Source organism: Dendronephthya gigantea, unplaced genomic scaffold (assembly GCF_004324835.1).
Source record: "Dendronephthya gigantea isolate DGI-Jeju-01 unplaced genomic scaffold, DenGig_1.0 000061F, whole genome shotgun sequence".
NCBI classification, from domain to species: domain Eukaryota; kingdom Metazoa; phylum Cnidaria; class Anthozoa; order Malacalcyonacea; family Nephtheidae; genus Dendronephthya; species Dendronephthya gigantea.
The window spans coordinates 125998-149212 of record NW_021163071.1 but is presented as its reverse complement, the minus strand read 5'-3'; the positions used below and the strand labels follow the sequence as shown (position 1 = coordinate 149212).

The window sequence follows — 23215 nt, the reverse complement described above, 5'->3', positions numbered from 1 at the left end:
AGGGGAATTTCCCCCCCAATATTGCCTGGGTCCATGCACGTCCTGATGACTATTACCAGTGTGGCCGTTATTTTATTTGTAGTGGCAGTCCAGTCAGTTCTACTTACCTTTTGATTGTTATTCGTTTTACAAAAATTAACGAAATGAAGCGATTATAAAAAGTACCACAGTTCTAACGAACATTCATAGTAGCCCACCCCCGTGACAATGCCGACATTAAAATAATATGGAATTCTCTTTTAATTTTGTTTTCTATTCTACCTACAAAAATTAATGACGCAAAAGGCACAATGGAGTTGAGTTGAATAACGAAAGTGCCCGTCATTCCGACCAGAAGCAAAATACGCAATAAGGATGCCAACTGCCTGTGTGATATTTGGCACAAAAATTATCTTCAAGATTATTTAAAGTCGAATAAATCTTCGATTTCGTTCTTTGTGAAATGTAGGACATTCAATACAGTTCTTTTCATTTTATTTATTTCTCTTGTTCGTTTCAACGTGGATGCTTGTTACCGCACGCACACGACGTGTCATGTATATTGATGCTGAATCAAACATATACATGTGAATTCAAGGTTGTCTATAAAACTGACCCAGGTAAATGAGGTAATCATGCTCAGAGTTCGAGATCAATTCAGCAAGTTCTCCGACTATCACGTCCAAGATCTCGGAACAACCAACTTTCGTCTGGGGTCCTTGGGTGTCACCTAACCCTAGGAACATTGACCTTGTGTTTTGACGGCCAAACGTTTGACAGGATCTGTTGTCTCGGGTTTTCACACAACCGGTGTCACGTGACCTTGATGTAGATCATGTTTTTAGCACTGAACACCATGTCGGTGGAGTTGTTTTTGAAAAATACCCATTTATAACCTGAAATCCATTGGTAGATAAGCACTTTAGTAGTGATAAAATGTTCTAGCATAATTATTGCCAAAATCGTGCAGGCGGTGCAGTAAATAATGATGCAGAATTAACTTCATACCCGGTTGTGTTCTGTGATTTCTGTCAGGGGAGAAATTTCATAACCTCCCAAAATGCAACTAGAGATCCCATGCATGGTTTATGAGGTTATAACTTACATAGGTAAATGATGATAGATATAAAATAAACAATCAAGGCCACCCAAATATAGGACATTTGACAACATCACAATTGTTGAAAAATAATGACTTACTGAAATACTGAATAATAATGAAACTATGATTCGATCAATTACCCCAATTACTGTCCATGAGAAAATAATTACGAACTTACCGATCCACGTTTTGTCATATGACATGACGAAAGCTTTGCACTCTATATCTTCGTCGCATTGTTTCATAGCCTCAATTTCGTCGAATTTCAGAGACTGACAGTTGACCAGTGATATCGAATGGTCACATTCGTAGTCATGACGACCAGGAAAATCTGCGCGAGGTATTGCTTTGTATCGGTAATGAGGTCTGTACTTCTCTGAAAGTAAAACAGTATTTTTAAATCATGTTTACAACTCCTGTAAGGTAACTAATGTGTCTCATATGTAGTTTGCATGCATGAAACACGGAACTATCACGGTGCATGATTTTGTGCGCAAACAAAGCTAAAGAGACCCTGTTTCCATACTTTTACAGAAGGAAACTTCGGTACCTGTCTCAGATCCCTGACCGCTCCTTAACCTTCCTAACACTCTCTCAAGATCCCTCGCCAAATCCTCACTGTTATAGTTTAACATCGCAGCCTGTTTTTCAATGTTCTCCAAATCCCCTAAAACATGCTGTGGTGAGCCAGGCAGGAGAAACATTTTAAAATAGAACCTCTGAAGATTATAGAGATTCCACTTTTCGTTGTAACCCTGACAGAAATTTTTAACACACGGCAGTGTTATGTTGTGTGTTAGATCACCAATTACACAGTCACGTTTTGAGCGACATGAATGCCCTTCGTTGCCAATGTCGTCTAAATCGGAGAATCTTAGGTCGCCGTTGATAGTGACAAATTGAATCAACTGAAAATCACGGATGACCAAAGAACCGAGAGGAGACGAACTGAGATACTTGATAAGTCTAGCAAGGCCAACCGCTATCTAAAATAATGAGTATATATATATGACAACACTTTAGGGAATGTCGAAATACATGATGACATGGGGGTTTGCAGAGGCAACGATACAGTGCTAAGAAATTCCTATTTTACCAATTCCCAATAGGTTATTTTTGAGATTAGGTTATTGTAGCTTTATATGGGGCTGGTTGAATTGCAAACAGTTGGAATTTTTTTAATAAATGGCTATATAGAACAGTTGATGATGAAATAAACATGAACAATAATTAAGAACAAATAAACAAGATAAATTGATCACTGTATCTTGACATGCAGTCAATTGATCATTCGGAACATGATTAAGTAATTACTTGGGTTCCAACATACCCTAAAACGTTGAGGCCACGCCATTTGCAACACAGTCATAAGGTTCAGCGGAGTTCCTAGTTCAGTTACAACCGTCAAACCTCTATTTTGTATATCTGCCGAGTCCTGGTCGTTTTGAAAACAGTAACCCAACAGCTAAATAAGAATTATATTTAATAAATAAAATAGCAATAAAAATATCGAAAAGAGCCTGTAGATTTACCATGCCTGATTTAATACACTTACAGTAGATTTTTGAGCGACCGTTTCTCTAGGAGAATACAGTTTTAGAAAGAAAACCGCTTTTTCTGTGCCCTAAAGCCCAGAATTAATTAGGGCCTTTTATCAATCATAACCTAGCACACCTTTATTCCTCAATGCATGTTCATTTTGTAGTTAATTAATTCGCGCTTAATTCTGAGATTATTTACCAGTTTTGATTTCGTTGCGGGATTAGACTTCAGCTTGTATGCATATTAACCCATGAGTTTCAGATGTTGTGACCATTGAATAGCCAATAAACTTAACCATTTCAGACCATGTGATTTAAAATAGGTTAATTTGCATACAAACTACATTCGAACTTAAAAAACGCAGAATCGTCCTTTGGCTTCGTTGCGATCTCCTCATCTTTACCAGATTATACACAGAGTCAGAGGAAACAAAAATAGGTTCGTTTCGCTGGATGTTAAAGTTGGAAACAGACATATTAGGACTTACATTGCAGACAACACTAACGGTATAAATAAACTTCCACGGTGCATTTAGCTCACTCATTTGAGAAAAATTAACATATAATCGTTTAGTTCAGATTGATTTATATGTTTACCTCTCAACGGCGGGCGGAAATTAAAGCTTATCGGCATTGTTCAGGCAACCAAAAAAAAAAAAATCTCAACGAACAAAGCGGCCGGCTTCCGAGAAATATTCAAGTCATTATTGCCTATATTGCCTTTTTATTGGTGCTTACTATTATAAACTATTACGAACTCATGGACATGGCTTTCGATCTATGTTAATTATAGGTGACGATTTTACAGCACACCATATAACGACCTATCGTTGTAGTGTCAGGACTGATCTTAATATAAACTGATATGGCAGTAGCGTCTTGAAGTACCCTAATAAACATTTGACCCGTCACAGGCTAAAGGCTAGTTTCCACTCAGGAAAAATCAGCTTTGGATCGGAACGGACAGGAAAATTTCCTTTGTCGGTGAGTTCTCAGGCGGTGTTTATACAAACGAAACTTCCCTGTCCTGTCCGATTCAAAGGGGAATCTTCCTGAGTGGAAACTAGCCTTAATAAAAACGCTCGACTTTAAAATCTCTTGAAAACATTAAGTAGTTTACTTTTTTGTTTTGATAAACAGATAATTATGACTATTTCGTTAAAAAATGTTTCGTTCTTCAGTATCAAAACGCTTTTCGGTCGTTTTATTTCACCACTTCAATAAAACCCACGAGAGAAATGTTACGAAAACAAGGGACAGAGGCGCAAATTTATGTTGATAATATATGCAAATGTTACCATATGCATGCATATAATATATAGCAGGGGGCTTTGGCAATTTCCATTCGCATATAGTGGGGCGGTCCATACTATTTCCGACATATTTTCACACTCATTAACGCAATCACGCTAACAATGGCAACAATTTACGTTTAAATCACGATATTTGTACTTGCATTTAAACATAATTAAAAAATATGCTACTAAAAGGATGATTTCCAGTGGTGTGTTTCACATCATTAGGTAATTTAATTTTCGCGCATGTCGAGTATGACAATTATAAAAGCAGACAAAATATGCTTTTAAAAGATGAAGGATATTAAATTTCCTGTGTTTATTGATAACAATGTTTGGATTGTATAATGATTTTAAGTCTCCATGCCTTATCAGTGCCGCATATTTTAATCCATCTGTTTAGTTTTCGGAGGAGACAATCTTGGCAGACTTTCGCGCACAACAGAAATGGCTTCTATAAATCATTTGCAACATAGTGAATATGATATCAAGGAAATGCTGTTGACGACTTGATAAATTTGTCAAAACGTTTGCATCCCCCTGGGGCTGTTTTCAAAGCGATTCCTATCTGGACTCAGCGTCCTTTAAAAACCAAAATAGAAAATTTCAACCTATGAAATTGAAAATTTCAATTTCAATATGTATATTTATATATAAGGCAAAAATTGCAGCGGCCAGCGGGGGTAGAATCTATTTGAAGACTGAGACAGGCAAGTGCAACGAATCTTCTAGCAGATAATCTGAGCTTAAAAATTTCGAAAACTAATGAAACTATAAACTATTTTTCACATACGGTCAAGGTTGAAGCTGAACGCGATTGCTGTCAATTATTCGATAAGCTTCCTAATTTTATCTGCACGCAACCTTAGAACGCGTTAACAGTTAATCGATATTCACAATGCTTCGAACAGTATTTTTCAAATGTATGCCTCACATCCGGTGATTTTAGCTAAAATGCTGAGTGAAATGAAAAGTATTGGTAGTTATTTTTACCCCAGAACACGTCTGTTTTTCGTCGCAAATATGCTGCAACTCAAGCTGCAACTTTCAAAGATGTAGGGTCAATATACAATATACTCTATAACCTTATAACGCGCTTTTAAACAAAACTATAGAGATGCGTAAAGGTAATTTTGAAGCAGTCGGAGGTTATTTTTGGGATGAAAGGTATTCAGAATTGTAAATTTAATTTAATGTGTTAAAATATGAAGCGGATATGCTTTTCTATACTGCGAGACAGGAATGAAATGTTACATAAAGCAGATGATGTGGTATACTGTATCCTATATATTTATAGTATATACAATTGCAAAATTTCATACTATTTTCTCCTTTTTGAATGAATACAAAGTTAAAGAAACAGAAAATTAAAGAGAGCACTAAACTAAACCGCGAAATAAACTATACACCAAAGACGACATCTTATCTAAAACGTGGTGCATATGTTGGTTACCAGGAGCATCAATTTAGCTCTTTTATACAAAACTTTAATTGACACACAAAGTCACAAACCAAGACAATTTATTACAGAACATCACATTAAAGCATGTAAAAAGGCATTTTCCTGAGAGTATATATAATTATATGCAGAAGAAAACATGCAACAGCCGCGCGCTCGAAAGCCAAGATAAAACAGCTTATTAACATGCATGTAGATAAAAGCGATAGGAGACTAATAGCTGTACAATTAGTGAATTATTGCTAAGCATTAGGGAGCAACCGTAATACATTATTCACATATTAACAGCAAACTATATCCTGTTTGGAGCAAAGATGATGCGAAGAGGAAATGAAGACAAATTGCCAAAGTTTTGTAATGTAAACGAAATATGTTTCGTGTTAACAGGACATTTAGGGCTTTGTTATTGAAAATTGAGTCAATTGACAGAATAGGATATCGTAAATCATTTCATGAAATGTTACCAATCTGTTTTAATGAAGACGTCGACTTGAGATGAAGACTTGAGACGTTGAAAAAGTAGAAAGTGAAAAATAGCTAACATTGAGTATCGAGCTTTCTGTTTTGCAATAGTCAAAAGGAATTTCTAGTTCTCTCCTTGCTTTTGGCTTTTATACAAGAGACAGTCAGTCGCTAATTTTTGATATTAAACTAAAGAAGCCGATATAAATACTCGAAACAGTGTATTTGTTTTAAATAACGCCATTAACACATGCGTTTTAAAAAGGCATGCAACTTCCTATTTGAGATATGTCGCTGTATTTAGATGGAAATTTAGTAAACACGCATATATTCTATATCAAATCTAATTTTCAATTTGCCCAGCCGTCCCGGGAATTTTTTATACGTTGTCGTTGTTCGCATGCAACTCATAAATATAACCAGCTCAGGGCGCGCATATAGTCCATGTATACAATAATTGTGAACTGTACGTTTTTTTACAACAGAAATTTGAGGCGGCGATATGCAAAACTTGAAGTGCCACTTTAAAATGGCTGAGTAGAACGCTTCGAAGTTTCAAATATTATATAGATTCAAATACAATCGAGATAATAAACAATATATTTCCTAGCTTCTGCGAGTTTATTTTCAGCGTCTTTAACCGAATGCTCGAAAATAAAAAAGGTAACAAATTCGTTTTAGATGAGTTGGAAAGAGCGGCTGACGAAAGGCATTTACTCTAACATTCAAATTTCATTAATCCCTTTAGGCAGCTACAATAGCTTATCAAACAACTTACCTTAATGACGTTAGGATGGCTCAACTGTTGGTAGAGCAGCAGTTCCTTCATGACTTTATATCTTGAAAACAGCAAGCAATCAGAACGCAACTTCGCTCGTTTTTCTTGCACGCAGGTATTGATATCGGTCGAATCCAATCCTACACTCTTCACTGCAACATCAAGTCCATTATAAACACCGCGTTGGGTTAGTTTTGTGTACCCCCTGCCTAGCTCTTCTTTGACGATGATCTGTGATATTTCTTGGCAACCAAGGCCGTTATCACGATAGGAACCCAAGGTTTCCTGTACACGAGAAATCTCGTTTGTATCCTGTCTCAGATTTTCCTGTCCAAATCTCGGTGACTCGCCGATGATAAATTTCAGGCTGCGCTCCTGCCATGTCTCGGCAATGCCAGAATACTTCGTTGGCATATCTTTAAACGGTCCACGCTTCCTCAGTTCGCGAATAGTTCGTCCAAGCTGTTCATTTTGAATATCCTGGATGTATCTAACTCTCTCTTCATATCGCGGCAACCTACCCGATCTGTCTGAAAGAACTCGAAAGCCTTCACTTGCCAGTCGGTTCACGGTCCTTTTAAGCGCAATATTTTCGGCTATAACTTCCTGGAAATTCGTTGAATCTCTGTCAGATAGATTCTCTACTTCGTATGATTTGAATAGAGTTCTATAGTTCACTGTGTCGCCGGCTTTTGTCCCTCCCTGGCACGCGAGTATATCATGGTGGTCTTCAAGATAATATAAGCTCAGGAACACGCATATTAAGCAAACAGAGCACGCAACACAGCAAGCGATCCACAGCAAACGCTCCGTGAGGCGTCCATAACGACAGCACGAACGAGTCGACATACCTTGGTCTTCCAGGAGAAAGATCCACCCAAGCGAAGACCGACTTCCAATACAGCCGACTCTCTACACTCGACTACATCGCGACCGAGGAAACATTATTTTGATATGACACTTGCTTAATGAATTAGTTACCCGTCACGTGACGCAAGAATTAATTATGATGTTAATTGTAACTACCCACTAAGCAAAGTGTTGATAAACGTCCAACACGTTGTCTGATCAAGTTTGTTTGGTTTTTGGATTAGATCTTAAAAGGCGTGTATTAACACCTCGGATGTTGTTGGCTGCACCTCGAATTCACGCTATAAGCCAAAACAAACACACGAAAAATTCCTCACGATTTCGATAATTATTTCGCGGAAACTCAATCTCCAAACATAACCTTTATTAATATTAAAGTATCGACCTTGATCTGAGAAAAAGGTCAGAATAGTATAATATTTGCTATGGATTGACTGGAGCAAAAGACCGCCATATTGGTATATGGCCACCTCCAATATGGCCGCCATGCATGACCTTCATCAACTGGAGGAAGCAAGACAATCATTTTTTAACTTAAACTTACATAGCGAAAGCCGAAAGATGTTTTCTTTACCGCTTAGCGAATACAGGTATTTGTGAAAGATCTGATCCAATTAACAATACCCAGTTTTGATTTCCTATCAGTTTGAAGTGTCCGAGGAAACTGATTCAAAGAAATTGTTTTCACATTTACTTACAAAATGAAGACAGACAGTCTTATATGGACGACTCTTTTTTCCAAGTGTTTGTAATTAAGTATGTATGTATTTATGTATAACATTTTCTTGTTAAAAAGTTATAGCATGTTGCCCATAGAGACGGGGAAAATTAGTTTTAATGCCTTATCAGTAAAACTTGTCATAAAAAACCCCACGTTTTCATGCTTGTCATAAACAGCCCGGCACATCTGGGACTGTTAAATCATCTCCTGAACCCCACACTTCGATTAAAATGGATATTTTTAAAATCATTAAAATTTTTTCGATAAAATATAAGATAAAAGTCATCAAACTTCTTTTAAAAGACCAGTATCTGGCAGTGGGTGTAGTTGACAGAGTGTCCCCCACACTTTCCACCTGACGGACACTGCTGCTGCTGTCTTCGCCATATTAGCGAGCTTTAGCTGTGACTTCGAGTACGTTTATTTCGATTCGGCAAAACTCGCAGTCGACGAGTACAAGTTTGTGAATCAATTTCCGATGGACAAAAGTTCAACGACTACGAGTTTTGCGACTTTTGCACACAGCGTAAAAGCAAACAGCGCTTATTTTGGCTCTGTTTATAACGAATTCCTCAGTACAGAATCCTACTCGTAGTCGTACCCGTTGTCACTGCTGACCTCAGCCTTACTGACTTCAGCTTTCTCAAAGAACATTTAGAAAATGTGAATGAATTAATTACAGAGACAGTATTCTGTTAGTTTTGAATATCATCCGGGAAGCGAACTAATTTCCGTAATGACACATGCTGTGACTAACTTAATTACACATAAAGATTATACAGTTTGAAATCGTGTTGTAGAGAATAAGCGGTTCGTATCGCGGAGCCAAACATTTTTCCCGACTTCATATTGCAAATGAAGAGCTATTGTTTGGTTGTAGTTTTTCTACAACGAAATTCCCTTTATTTTGCTCCGAGTAACAACGTAGCAGTCTGACGTAGTAGCGACTAAGATCTTCGAGATTATCCAAACTTATCATATATCTCCTTGAAACTCTTTTGGGTCAAAGACAAAAAAAATCCTTGAAAGCAGTTTCACCTCGATGTGCAACAGGCTCACAAGAGTGAAAAGACTATAGTAGAAGTCCTAAAGTTTTTAAGTCATTATTTACTACCTTCAGGGTCATGGTCGTTAGCTTGGGAGACCAAATATTCTGACAGTTCCAGCATCACGATCATGTTTATCCTAAAAGTATCAGAATATCAGTTTTTAACCGGTAGAAGCAGGGCTTCTCACAACCCGCGTCCAGGCCAGAACCGCAGAGTAGCAGGCTCAATTGAGGGGTATATGGGGATTAGAGGAAGGCAGTGAACTCAAAGAAGAGTTCACTGGAGGGAGGGCACTAACTGCAGGCTAAATGTCGGCTCAAGTGGTTTTTGAGACGATCTGACGTCTTCTTTTAGTCTTCTCACGAAACAGACTATTTTATATAAGCGTCTTGTTTTGAAACATCTCCGTCTTCTCACTTTGCTTAGCAACAGATTTTAATACATATTCAGTATAGCCTTCAGGCTGCATGGGTGCGGGGAAGATATGTTACGTCCACAGAACAACACTAGATATACTGCAACACAACCATATTAAACTAATATCACATACCTTATCATCACAAGCAAAAGCCAAGATATGTTTTCTGGGATGCCAGGCTAACGTGAATGTGGGAGCCGTACAAGGAACATCGCATATCTTCTCTCCTGTTTCTACCATAGCCTGAAAAACAGGTAAAAATAATTTAATACAGCCTAGGGCGGGCTATTATTTGTGAACATTTACGTGTGCACGGAACATGCCTGTTAAAAACCCCTGCTTATAAAATAATGGGGAAACTGGTTATCATTGGGTACAGACGTGCCGGTAGCAGAAGTGCGTGGGTGTGGGCCAGGGGTATGGTGCACAAGGTATTAATAACCGATTAATATCTCTACCAGGAGAGGCAAGTTGTATAAGGTGACTAATTTTTAATTATAGTTAGTCACAGAATTAGTTACGATAATATTGTAACATAATTATCGAAAGGGTCGATTTCCATCACTTACGATATCAATAAGTAGATCTTCGGAGCCAGAAGCAATCATTTGTCCGTCATAACTAAAACTCAGGGTTCGTACTGGCCAACTGAAAATATAGCATATTAGTTGATCAATGATTTGGCCAATTTTAAAATAAAAATCGTGCAGATGGTTTGTTAAGAGAGCGAAGAATTATTACAACATTTAAGACCGAATATTATTACAACATTTAAGACCGGCTAAACATGGTCTTCAATACAACTATATAAAACACAAAATACCTGTAGAAGTGTTAGTTTCACATTCCTTCGAAAATATTTTGGAGAATGACTCTCTGAAATACTAAGGAAAACTTACTCTAATCTTGAAAACGTTCTAACACAGACGAGCTCATCCAGGTCCCAAAGACTCATGAGAGCGTCAGCACTCCCTGTTGCAAAGTATCTTAAAGAGGAAACATAGATAAATTCATCACTTCTTGTTCCATGAAAACGACAGTCTTTCATTCGGGAAATATGAGATGGCTTTTGATGCATAGATAAACCAGTGAACTAGGTTAAACATACTTCCCAGTCGGATCAAACTTGATACAGATACAGTTGGCTGGATGAGCGTGAAGCGTCTGTAGTGGTTTTAGCTCTGGATAACTAGATGGAAAAGAAGGGGGAAAAATATATACAATATATATACCAAAGAGCAATACAATATTACTATAAGAAATATATGTTATTTACCAGCTGCGAGGTTCGGATAGAAAAATATTGAGACCGAGGGAAATATTTCCCTATACGGACCGACTAAACTGTTAAATAATAGCTTTATTTTTTTCTTGCGGTCCGAATTCATATCTTAGCGTTGGCTCTGTGCTTTTATATCTCGCGCGGTCCGTACGGCCTCATACGGACCGCTCGCGTAGCCAATCAGATTGCAGGAAATGCTAAAATATGAATTCGGACCGCAAGTCGACGTACTTTTTATAATCAAGAGGAGTAGTGAGTTAAGCATGCATGTATTCGGATAATACAAATCAGTAGTTAGTCAAACGCGGTCAAAAAACGGCACTCCTTATAAAAATATCGACGATTTCTTCGGGATAGTGAAAAAATAAAATTCTACTTAAAAAGTTGGAAACAATATAGCAGTTGGTGATTTTCATTTAGGGGTCGCAATGAAACACGAAATTTTGGATTGTTTGCAAATAAAAAATGTGATAAATATTTTGGGGATAACTGCAATTGGGGATTTAACTGACTGCAAATTTAGATTTAATAAAGTGAGGCTAAGTGACTTCCTTCTCCACAGGCCCTTTTCTGGGCAAATTTTCAACCTGTCCGAAAGACCGCCTATATTAAAGGAGTTGAAACAGTTTTTAAAAAACGATTCTTGAGTAAAGACTATTGTACGTTTCTGTCGCGTTTTTAGGCAGCTTCATCAACAACGACGAACCTTAAAATATTTATAAATCCTTGACCATTTGTTAAGAAAAATAAATTGTTGTCATTATTCCACGATATTTCGTTGACCTAAAAATTTAGAACATAAATTAAGTTGCTGAATAATGATATTTTTTCTAAAAAATATATATATACAGTAAACCCACCTCAAAACGAAATTGTTCATCGCATTTTGGTTTGTAAGTTTTTGCATCTACAAACGTTATGAGGTCTTCCTTTAAAATCAGAAAATATACCAATCAAAGATTTTAAATTGTTATATTGAAGAGTTTATGTGGTAATTTATCTGATACAGCAATCATTACACTGTGAAGGTTAGAAACTAGCAATTTTAGATAAAAAGAAACTAGATAAAGTTTTTCACCAGCTAATCATGTTACCTAGCAAACTAAAATTAGTTTTATTGCATTGCAATTTATCTGTAAAGGCTGATTGTCCACAGTTAATAAACCTGGGGATGATTTTCAATAATTGACATTGCAGATAAATATTATATTCTTAATCACAAGGGGAGTATTAATTCCAAACCTGAGTGGCACAGCAGTTAAATATGTCAATTTTGTTAAACTCAATCCTGTGAAACACCAAATAGCTGAGTTTTATTTTGCCCGGATATCTTGTGATGTATATATTGCTCCAGTAATCACTTGTACATTATGTAACAATTTCTTGAACAAGGAAATAACAGGAACTTACTTTGTTTCCAACTGCAATAGTGTTCCCATCTGGACTCCAGCAGATATTAATATTTTCACCTTTGGTGTTGACAACATTAACACATTTACCAGCTGAGAAAACATTAAAGTGTTCAATGTTAAAAGAGACACCCTATGCACACCAACTTTCCTGAACACAGATACTTCTTATCAGATTCACTAACAAAACATGCAGTAGAGAACTATTGCAAATGATGCATTTTGGTTTGATTATCTTGAGTAGCAAGTAGCTATAAAATTTGTTTCTTTCATCCCAAAAAGCTGCTGCATAACATTTTCCACTGGGTAGAATCAGCTTTTATATTAAATCCATAGAATATTCATTTACCTCTAGTATCCCATATTCTAATAGTTTTGTCCCCAGAAGCTGTTACAAGCATGTCAGGGTTACTGGGATGCCAACATAGCTGATCAACACTCTCTGTATGTCCCCTATAATTAGCTTCTTTACTCTAGAATAGCCATGAAATATACTCAGTATTTATCAACGTCTTAAAGTTAGTAAATATAGATTCAGTGTGAACACCTACCAATCCATATTTATCCAGAGTATAAATACTAACAGATCTATCAAATGATCCTGATGCCAGCCTGCGACCATCACAGCTCCATGCTACAGAATGAACCTGGAAATACAATGCATATCATGCATCTTTCAGACTGATGTGAGTCTGATAAAACTAATCATAATTTTTTAGTTTCAATAAATGAACAGTGTTGTAACTGACCTCATTTCAACTACTAGATTTATTTAGGGCAGGCATTAATGGATTTAAAGTCATTTAGTGTAAATTTGATATTATTTTCTGGAAATATAGAAGGGTAATGTGCGAAACATAGTTCATATTCTTTATCGCATACCTTTGAGGAATGTGCCTGGACATCCCTAATCTTAGAATTCTGCTCAAAATGTCTTTGCATTTTTTGCACATATGCTTCGAATCCTAACTTTTTGGCGTCCATCTTTGTTTTTGAGCACACGCTACTTATCTACAGCAGTTCCTACCATCTTACCAGGGGGGAGACGGGAAGGGAGAATGGAGGGGGGAAGTTCTCAGAATTTATTATCTCATCGCTGTTTTTCGCGATTTGTTGTCGTGGTTAAAGTACGGGAAAAAATATTTTTTCCAAATGGCGGCCGTTCAAGGAGCGGAAAAATAGAAATACGGCTGAGATTCTTTTTTTTGTAGTTTTTAGCTAACTCGTATGGTTTAAAATGTTCATGCGAAGAGCAAGTGACAGGGTTCTGTCTTTTGGTAAAGCAATGACTCGATGCCTCGCATTAGCGGGAGAAAATAAACGTTTCTTGCGCGAAAAATTCAAGAACTTAGGAGGGGGAGATGTATTGCTTGAACGGCTTGATTATCAAGGGCAAAACATAGCTTTAATAAGTTTATCTAATCCAGAAAACAGGAATGCATTAAGCGGCAAAATGATGGTGAAATTAGCGGAAACTGTAGACGAATTACAGCATTGGTCTGAGGGCAAGGCAGTGATTCTTCGAGGCGTACAGAGAACATTTTGCTCTGGTGCTGATCTTGCCGTGGCTAGAAATATTTTAACACACGAAGAAGGCGAAATGATGTGTACTTTAATGCATGACACAATACTTCGATTGAAATATTTGCCCCTTGTTTCTGTAGCTGTCGCAGAAGGACAAGCTCTTGGAGGAGGGGCAGAGGCAAGTCTATAATTTTCGGACAATCACTATTACTAAAGGGCAGGAAATGAGGAAATAGTGAAGAATTGACAAATACAATACAGTTGACGGTGACTGATCGTTGACAAATAATAAATTTGGACCGTTATAGGCCTTTTTTAGCACAACACTTCCAATACATTTGCATCTTATAATTTATTTTGTAATATCCTCACTTCTCTTATATTAGCTTCTTCTATGCTGTGACTTCAGGCTGATGGCAGCCAACGCAGGTAGGAAACATTTCCGGTTATAGAACTTTACACTATAAACTTCACATGTTTTTAAGGATTCATGGTAACATTCCACAGAATAGGATCGCTTTCTCCTAACTAGTAAAAAGTTGGCAATAGGGACGTCAGCTAAAAATGAGTTTAACGTTTTAGACGGCGTTCTCGCTGTTTTCAAAATCACACTATTTTTGCGTCTTCCGTAAAACGTCAATACTCAAAGCCTCGATAGGTTCTACCTCAAATTCGGTTTACAAATAAGAGTTTTCCCACCCTTATTGTACTAGTTTCGTAACATTGATAATATGACAGGTTTTCGTTTCGACTATTGATTCGAAGGAGTTTATTTTAGCCGTCGTCCTTCCGTTGCAGTCTTAATTTTTAAGCTCCCTGCTTAAAACATTGTTGCGACTTACTTCAAGCCTCCAAAATCATTAAAATAGGTACATCTTTGGTTTTAATGCTGACGGTTGTTTGTAAAATCAACTGCGCTCTCTTTCAGTTATTCATTTTGTTCAAGCAAGAATGGGTGTGACACCGGGCTGGGGAGGAGCGAGTCAGTTAGTAGATACAGTTGGAAAACGAGAAGCTTTAAAAATTTTGGCTTCCTCTAAAAAGATTCATGCAAATGAAGCATTAAATTTGGGACTTGTTGATGATATTATACCTGATGATATAGTAAGTTGTTGCTTACAACGTTTAGTTAAACCATTTGACTGGAAATAAAAATCTTTCTATGTGAAAGCATTGACCACAAACTTCTGGCAATTTTTTTCCAATCAGGAAAACGTTCAGGGTGTAGTATGTGATTGGTTGTTGCCTTATATAAAACACCCACCTGCAGTGATACAGTCAACAAAGAAATGCATCGTGGGAAACATGAAACCACTGGAGGAAATATTAGAATTTGAAAGGTTTAATTTCCACACTCCTTGCATCCTAAAATAACCACTAGTGGAGTGGAAACATTCACAATTCGAAGTCCCTTATAATTGTTGATAATAATCTTTTTTTCTAGGGCTATATTTAAAACAATGTGGGCTAGTGAACATAATTTGAAGGCTCTTTCAAAAAACCTAAAGCATAAATAGTAAGGAGTTAATTCGTTTGGCTGAATGTATATACAATTTTTTTGTATTTAAATCGATCTTCAGGCACCCTCAAGGCTAGTTTGCAGGGACAGTTTTGCTGCTACTCCAAGGTTTCATTTTATTCCTTTGATTTTATCCTCATGTCCCCACCTCTAGCCCCCTGTATCTTCTTCATCCCTCTTATTCTTTCTCTAATCACTTTCTTCTTCATCTTCAGGAATGCTATCTTCATTACCACCTGTTTTAGGGTTCTCACGATTCCGTCTTGCCACCTCAATGCTGTAGGGATGGACCGGAAGAATTCCAGCCTGAATATGCATCAACAAAAAATTGAAATGCCTTCTTAATGTAAATAAATGAAATAATGCACTATGTTCCTTACCAAACCTAGAAGAACTGACACAGGCTTCTTTGGTTCTGCACCATGGGCAAGCCAGTATCTATGTCAAGAGAAATATTTAATATAGAATAAATGAAATGTTTGAATATTTTACCAGTGATGGTTGCACATTTCTATAATGATATTGCTATAATGATATTGCTATGATGAATTGTGTCTGAATTAATTGATCATTCAGCATAAATAGTATTCTATGAGGAAACATTAAAAAGTTATGACCCATACTTACTTTATCCTATCAATATTTAGACTCACAATTTTTTCATTATGTTCATTTGGCATTGGATCATAAACGCCAAGCTAATAATTAAGAAATAATTAAGTTACATCCTATGAAATAAAAAATCTTAGTTTTGTTGCAATGGTCTCAAAGAGGGTCAAAAGCTGAACATCCAAACAGCATGGGTGGAAAAACCCCAATAAGACAAGTTTGGAACCAGAGCCCTAAAAAGCTACCAAAATAATCAGATTGTGTGATGCTTGAACTTATTTTTTCTATAAACTTCACACAACTGTTTTATTGATTGCCTTGATGATGTTCCCAAGATAGGACAGGTGGATTGAAAACGTTCGTTACTTGGGATGGCAACTTGGGTATGGGCATGAGTCACTTTGATGCTGTCCTTTAACTGATAGTAATCTCTCCGTGATCCAAAGTTTGCACAATCCAAAGTAAAATAGTGTATCACCTCACTAACGATTAATGTTAAATCAGTGACTGGCAGCCAGGGGGGGGGGCTAGTTTTTGATTTGTAAATTAAACCAAAATACAAGTTCTAAATTCGAAATATAAGAAAATATCGTGCATACCTGTTCGTATATATATCTGTTTCGAGCTGCCCTTCTTTTTCCCGCGACGATGTGAAAAAAAGGTCTATTAGGGCAGCCATAGAGAGCTAAACGCAATACGACAGAAGGCTTTCGAACTCTCGCCATGGCATTTAATGATTATGATTTCCGGGGGGGAGCAACATCTTCAGTTTCAAGATGGCGGACGAGACATGATTTCATAAAATGACAAAAAATTAATATAAATACTGTAACTAGTGCATGTGCTAATGTCAAAAGATAATGTATTAAAACCTTCTAGCACTAAAAATGTTGAGGTATATCTTTGTAAAGACTAATATATTAGAAATAAAATTGAAGAATTACTACCTTTTATATTTGATCATGCATTGAAACTAGATAAAAACAATGTTTTCTAGATAAAATTGGACATTTTGCATAACGACGAGCTGCAGAGTGAATTAAGAACTTTGAAAGAACTATTTGAAGCGTCGTACGGCCCCACAGGACGGTAAGTCAATATAGTCAAAAATACTGTGAAAAAATACTATTGTGAAAAAATACTAAAATTCCTTTTTACTAGTTTTTAGTATATGATCTCAATACTAATTTCTGGAGTATTATGATGTATCGGTTAATCATCAATGTCATTTGCAGTATCGTGGTTCATGTCTGTTGCTTTAAAATGGTTAATATTCAAAATTTCATCACAAATTTTTCATTTTATATAGTACGAGCCTCATTCAACATCACACTGGGGGTCATGTGACAGTTACATCAAGTGCCAGTCAGATATTGAAGAACATTACAACAGTATCAACCCCCCTAACTAGGCTGCTTCTGCAAGCCGTGCAGGGACATCTTAACCAATTCAATGATGGAGGACTGTTTACCGCATTTTTGGCACTGCAGTAAGCATCATTTGAAAGGGAACGTTCGTAACATACTGGGCTTAAATTTTGCTCTCGTTTGTGTCATCAGCGGACTGCACTATTGCTTAGAAAACCACAGTGGAAAAACTAAGTGGGTCATAACTAATAAGAAATACGCTAGATCTTACTGTTCGCACAATTTTACACCGACACTCTTGTTATGGGTAAGATTGCATGGTCATCAGAGCGCTCCCCTCCTGGAACATAGCGATGGGTTGACCGTTGACGATGCACTGTGCCATGCATGATATTAAGTAAAAGTTTCTACCTCTACCAATAACTATGGATTAGCTCGGCTATTCAGGTTTTCCCTACAGGCAGGGTTTTTGCGCGATATCCATCGAACGCAGGCGTTCCTGCGCTTCCTCCTTTTAACAGACAAAAGTCGTACTTTTGGAGAGTCAGACCCTTATAGTGACTTATAACAAAAGGTCAGGCTTTTCCGTAAAGTCAGTTCGTTGATAATAAAAACTTTTATTATCCGGTGCATGTACCCATGTGAATTAGTTTATTTTGGCCGTGGCGATTGCTGACAACAGTGGCTGTAATAACACGACAAAACCAAACTAATGTATAGCCGTCCTGAATTTGTCCGAATCTTGAGTGTGATGTGAAAGTTGTCCCAGATAATTGGTCATTTACAATCTCACCAAATTTTCCCATAAATCACCTTAAAATGTCATTAAAAATATTTTTCAAAAACTTATCGCAATCCCTATTTTGATGAAGACTTATGTTTAAGCATGAGACTCTAGAAATCCAGGTCACCAGAAACAATCACTTCCTCTCTTCTTTAGATTAATCGACTCATCCATAACGTCAGGATTAGCGAGACACACAGCCATTGCAATAAATGAACTTGCTCTCACTACAATCCTTAAAAAACTCGAGAATTCACACCCGTTTATAAAACTCCCAGCAGATCTGGGAAATATGGACCAAATGCTTTGTGTTATAAGAAGCATTCTAGCAACAAAACCTGCGTCTGGTTTGAGCACAAACGAAATTCAGTCTCTGGCAGTTTTGCTGTTACGGGTAAGACAGGAAGAATAAGCTCTATATTATAATAACTATATTTTCACTTCGATAACTTCTAATAACGTGACTTCAGGCGACCCATCTTGTAATGCCGTCCAATAACTTTACAGGGATTTTTAAGTTGTGTACCCACAGCTGATGGCAAGACAGTTTCTCTTGATAATTTGAGGATTCAAGGCTGTGAAGGACCACCGTGCAGCGAGTCATGTTTGAAAAAAGGAATACTGTTGGAAGCAAAATGCCCCCCTATCACCGAGAGTAGTGTATGATACATTCACTTTTCAAGTAAATAGAGTAGAAATCATTGCGGTTTAATGCCGTTCCAGACCGTAGGGTACCTAGGTGACTTGTAAGCTCACATGTGAAAGATAAAAAAAAAACACCTGTTCCATACGGCAACATGTAACTTAATGTGCTGTAGGTACCAAATGGAAAACTGTCGTATAGGTTAGCATGAAAATATAATCGTACAACTGAACTAAGTTATCCAGGAATAAAAATTCAGTCACAAGAACACATACACTGTATTTACGGATGCAAAAGAATATTTGTAAAAATCCATTTGACATCTTTGCAAAAATATTCTAGGAAAGCAAGGATGACATTAAAGTGGCGTTATTTGATTGTTCTCTTGCGGGAAATGTCGAGGACAGATGGTTGGACGGAGCAAAGACAGAACTTTCAAGCAATGTAGTGACTATAGAAGATAACGTTTTGACGCTAATGAAGATGATGGTGGATGATTTGGTCAAACATGGAGTGAAACTTATTGCATGTCAAAAAGTCATCCACCCAACACTTCAACAGCATATAACAAGAAAGGGAGTTCATGTTATCGAGAGGTTGTCAATAGACTACATTGACGCTGTGCAAAAATTAACTGGAGCTAGATTATTTAGTTCTTTTCAATGTGACATGAGTGCAGAAGGCTTTGGGTCACTTGCAGAGGTCAAATCTCTAGTTCTTCATAAGAGAAGGTATTTTTTACGTTGTTGTAGTCGTATATAGATTATTTTTGGATGGGGTGATTTTGGCTAGAATGAACTAATGAAGGTATTGCCAAATGCAATGCATGAAAAAGTTGTAGTGATCATCGCGTAATTTCGAGTTATATGAAGATTAAATTTAAATTATGTGACACCATCACTCTTGACAATATTTTGTGCTTATTCGTTTGAAGTATCACAAAACACCTCACAAATATATATTTATATTCCCAGTGTCGCATGAGGTCCTCCATTTAACATCAAGATCTTCCTCGAATATAGCGAAAAGTACCGGCAGCATTTTTGCAACTCTTTTACGACACTTATACTCGATGATTATAGGGAATAATTTATACATCCAAATTTACAGGACTTAAGTTTTCGATTTTACTTGTTTTCTAGATTCGTTCATCTTATTCCACATTCCAGCTTAAAGCACGATATATCTACTCTTCTATTATGTGGGCCTGATGAACACAGTCTGGACGAACTGAAGATACTTTGCTGTGCCGTTTTTCAGTCCTTGAAACAACTAGTTTATAACCCATTTCTTGTTCCTGGTGGAGGATGCTTTGAGACAATGATTGCTGGTTTGTTGATGCAAGCCGCTGCTGAATTTGATAGCTCGAAGGAAGTGGACTGCTCCAAATGTATGTAATAAACCCATTACAGTTGAACGAAAGACCAGGGAGATTAGATTTTATCAGTATTCACTTCGGCTCAGCTCATGTTTTCAACATGTACAGTACAACCAGAGGATAATAACAAGGTTGTGGTGCAAACATAAGTCTTCGAACCAGAATTTCCAACAGCTTTCCCATCATATCAAATATCAATCTTCAACGGAGGTCGGATTTTACTTTCTTCAGAAAAGACTTTAAAGTTTGTGTTCAATTGGTTATCCGGTATATCTAGCGCCCATTCTGGCTCGAAATAATGATATCAAGTGAAATATTTTTTTGCTGTTTCTTCTTATAGACCAGTTTTCAAAAGGTCTTCACTCAGTTGCGTCAACCTTTTTCCACATTGCCAGAACACTTGACCATGATGGCAATAATCATCTTGTCGACAGAACCACATTCCACCATTGGGTCACACCACCACTGGCTACCGTTGACACTACTACACTTCGCAAGTGTCTGTGTGGACTGGTGACTAGTACCCAGGATATGGAGTGGAACATGACTGAAGAACTGCGAGATTTATCACAGGATTTATCAAGGGGAACATATATATGCAGATCATTGATGGATGATGTGAAGAACTATAAGCATGCTGTACTTGATGTAATGAGCATGAAAGCGAATGCAATGATGACTGCCTTTGAAACGGCAAACACCATATTGAGAATTAAACACTTCATTAAGGAAACTTTTGAATAAATGGAATAAAAAATTATAATTACTTTGTTTGCATATGCATTAAAATGAAAAATAAATGCAGTCTCCAATACTTTACAAGTCTTTAGAGCAAGTAATTTTTCTACAGACCCAGTGGTAATTTTTCTGTCTCAGTTGATTATTTCAAATCATGGTCATTTTTGCAGTATTGTAGAAAATATGAAAATTCAAACTTTCACATATGCTACTTGAGAAAAAAGTCTGGCGTTTAATGCTATCAGCTTTGCTTAGTATTATTGACGGAAATTTGATAATTTAAATAGTATCCCAGTAAATATATACAGGTTTGGTTTGCAGCATACCATGTTATTGTGTTGCTGTGCTCATTATAAACACATTTTCGACAGGCCTAAAAATAGAAAAGAAAAGAAAAGAAGAAGGTGCATTGGTGTTTGAATTGGCCACAAACATGGGGTATATAGACCCTTTAATTAATAACCTGCATTTAATATGCCCTAGTTTGCACACAAAGCATGCTTCTGACTATCTCATATGCTCAGTTCAGTTGGCCAATTTATCAGGGATTTTAAAGGTCTCTAAATGAATTATGGTGATCACAAGCCAGGATCAACCAATCATGCATGCATGTATTACTACCATATTACTCACCTGTCACCATCATCTGTGGCCACTAGACCTATCCTTTTTACAACCTCCATACCATCACTTACTCTACCAAATATACTATGCTTACCTAAAACATGAAATGAAGCTTTGCAAACGGGATTCATAAAGCATGCTAAATATAAATTATATGAAATGCCCAAGGAACATATGAACAACAGCAGTAAAAGTATATTTAAATTTACCATCTAACCACTGTGTTGGTGCCAAGGTTATAAAAAACTGACTGCCATTTGTATTTGGTCCACTAGGAAAATAGAGAGAAAATTACTTCTTGTGGTGTAAGGATTAAGGTGGTATAGTGGTCATGCAGAACTTAATTGTATGATTTAACATTGTGAATGTTTTTCTTTGTTATAAAAAATATTCAATACCTGTTTGCCATTGATAATATTCCTGCTCCTGTATGCTTAAGTTCTCTTGTGAGCTCATCTTCAAATGTTGGTCTAAACACATTACCGGTACATCACAAAAAGGCACATGTTTCCGCAACATAGAAACTAATTCCTGCACATGCAGGGCCACTGTGACAGATACACTGTGGCAGCTTGTCTTTTTCGAGAAAAGCAACTTGGTATTATTTTTTACTTATGCTAGTATGTCAAGTCTTACCCATATATAGATGCTCCTCCTTTCCCTGTTCCAGTTGGATCCCCACCTTGAATCATGAAATCCTGATGAAAGGTAATATTGTATATAGTATTATAAATAGTATTTTTACCATAATGCAGTATTTATCATTGACATCACATACCTTTATAACTCTATGAAATTTGCAATTATTGTAATAGCCTCTTTGTGCCTAGAATAGTAAAATATATTATATTGTTACTAAAACTTTCCTAGTATAAATACAGGTAGCTAGGATAGATACAACACGGTAATATTTACATACTTTGGATACAACATGGTAATATTTAATAACAATCAAGGCAATAATAACAATCAAGGCAATCTAAAAACACTGAGGAACTTATTTTTTCACATTACATTGATGAAGTTTACTAATTAATAACTTGCTGTTTTCCTTGTGAGTTGTGAGAAATTCTGATCAATCAATGAAAAGGAAGATTAGAGTTTCCCAAGGTATTTCCTGAAATACCTTTTTACTAACTTCTTAAATCAACAGACCATTTTGAGCAAATCAATTATTTTCCCTACCAATTCTGCAAAATTTTTGCATGTCTTTGGAGCATGTCGCCAGTATAACTCTACAGCAATATCTCCCTATATATTTTATAAAACATCAAACAACGTTATGTCAGTACGAAATTTACAATCAGTCAATAAGAAACATGACCAAATATTAATATGCTTTTTACCATTGTAGTTTTTAACACGATTTTCACTGGCTGCTTCTCCATTTTCAATTTTTAAATGTGGTACAATTTTTGTGCGGATTACAGATGACCTCAAAAATTATGACTGATGGCTCAGAAGCGGGTTAAATTTTCGGGTTGTCGTAGAATGCAGGCTAGTGTTAAATACAAATGTCATTTTATGAATAAAAATCTTCCATTCTAGATGATATTTTCGTTCTGTATACAACACTTTATTACATTTACACTTTCTACACGTTTTTAAGACATGTACAATACAATCATTATTGATAAATTACTGGATTAAAATCAAAATGCAAG

At 36.6% G+C, this 23215-nt stretch overlaps 6 protein-coding genes across 6 annotated transcripts; 2 read left to right on the top strand and 4 right to left on the bottom strand.

Annotated features, from left to right (window-relative positions):
- Positions 1-233: 233 nt before the first annotated feature.
- Positions 234-7566, bottom strand: LOC114530294 (extracellular tyrosine-protein kinase PKDCC-like). Its single transcript, XM_028551903.1, has 5 exons — positions 6617-7566; positions 2412-2546; positions 1632-2067; positions 1260-1457; positions 234-875 (listed from the first exon to the last, which is right to left on the bottom strand). Exons 1-5 carry the CDS (start codon positions 7463-7465, stop codon positions 793-795), a joined length of 1701 nt encoding a protein of 566 aa, XP_028407704.1. The 5' UTR covers positions 7466-7566; the 3' UTR covers positions 234-792.
- Positions 7567-8239: 673 nt separating this feature from the next.
- On the bottom strand, positions 8240-13349 carry LOC114530295 (THO complex subunit 3-like). Its single transcript, XM_028551904.1, has 11 exons — positions 13248-13349; positions 12917-13012; positions 12715-12838; positions 12367-12458; positions 11817-11885; positions 11663-11739; positions 10783-10863; positions 10574-10660; positions 10244-10322; positions 9807-9917; positions 8240-9392 (listed from the first exon to the last, which is right to left on the bottom strand). Exons 1-11 carry the CDS (start codon positions 13347-13349, stop codon positions 9339-9341), a joined length of 972 nt encoding a protein of 323 aa, XP_028407705.1. The 3' UTR covers positions 8240-9338.
- A 178-nt stretch (positions 13350-13527) lies between these two features.
- Positions 13528-15920, top strand: LOC114530270 (ethylmalonyl-CoA decarboxylase-like). Its single transcript, XM_028551869.1, has 6 exons — positions 13528-14067; positions 14276-14318; positions 14818-14993; positions 15099-15229; positions 15334-15405; positions 15624-15920. Coding segments are annotated over exons 1-6 (888 nt in total). The 5' UTR covers positions 13528-13602; the 3' UTR covers positions 15625-15920.
- LOC114530272 (probable 28S ribosomal protein S16, mitochondrial) lies at positions 15236-16770 on the bottom strand. Its single transcript, XM_028551871.1, has 4 exons — positions 16617-16770; positions 16036-16106; positions 15789-15846; positions 15236-15714 (listed from the first exon to the last, which is right to left on the bottom strand). The coding sequence occupies exons 1-4, from the start codon at positions 16740-16742 to the stop codon at positions 15598-15600; spliced, it is 372 nt and encodes a 123-aa protein (XP_028407672.1). The 5' UTR covers positions 16743-16770; the 3' UTR covers positions 15236-15597.
- An 11-nt stretch (positions 16771-16781) lies between these two features.
- On the top strand, positions 16782-20979 carry LOC114530268 (McKusick-Kaufman/Bardet-Biedl syndromes putative chaperonin-like). Its single transcript, XM_028551868.1, has 8 exons — positions 16782-16912; positions 17015-17106; positions 17327-17506; positions 18325-18562; positions 18676-18828; positions 19154-19542; positions 19954-20201; positions 20530-20979. The coding sequence occupies exons 1-8, from the start codon at positions 16865-16867 to the stop codon at positions 20931-20933; spliced, it is 1752 nt and encodes a 583-aa protein (XP_028407669.1). The 5' UTR covers positions 16782-16864; the 3' UTR covers positions 20934-20979.
- LOC114530271 (peptidyl-prolyl cis-trans isomerase-like 1) lies at positions 20630-23032 on the bottom strand. The gene is made up of 9 exons (XM_028551870.1): positions 22898-23032; positions 22737-22802; positions 22330-22377; positions 22188-22249; positions 21950-22021; positions 21761-21822; positions 21561-21645; positions 21254-21300; positions 20630-20744 (listed from the first exon to the last, which is right to left on the bottom strand). Exons 1-8 carry the CDS (start codon positions 22937-22939, stop codon positions 21258-21260), a joined length of 480 nt encoding a protein of 159 aa, XP_028407671.1. The 5' UTR covers positions 22940-23032; the 3' UTR covers positions 20630-20744; positions 21254-21257.
- Positions 23033-23215: the final 183 nt, after the last annotated feature.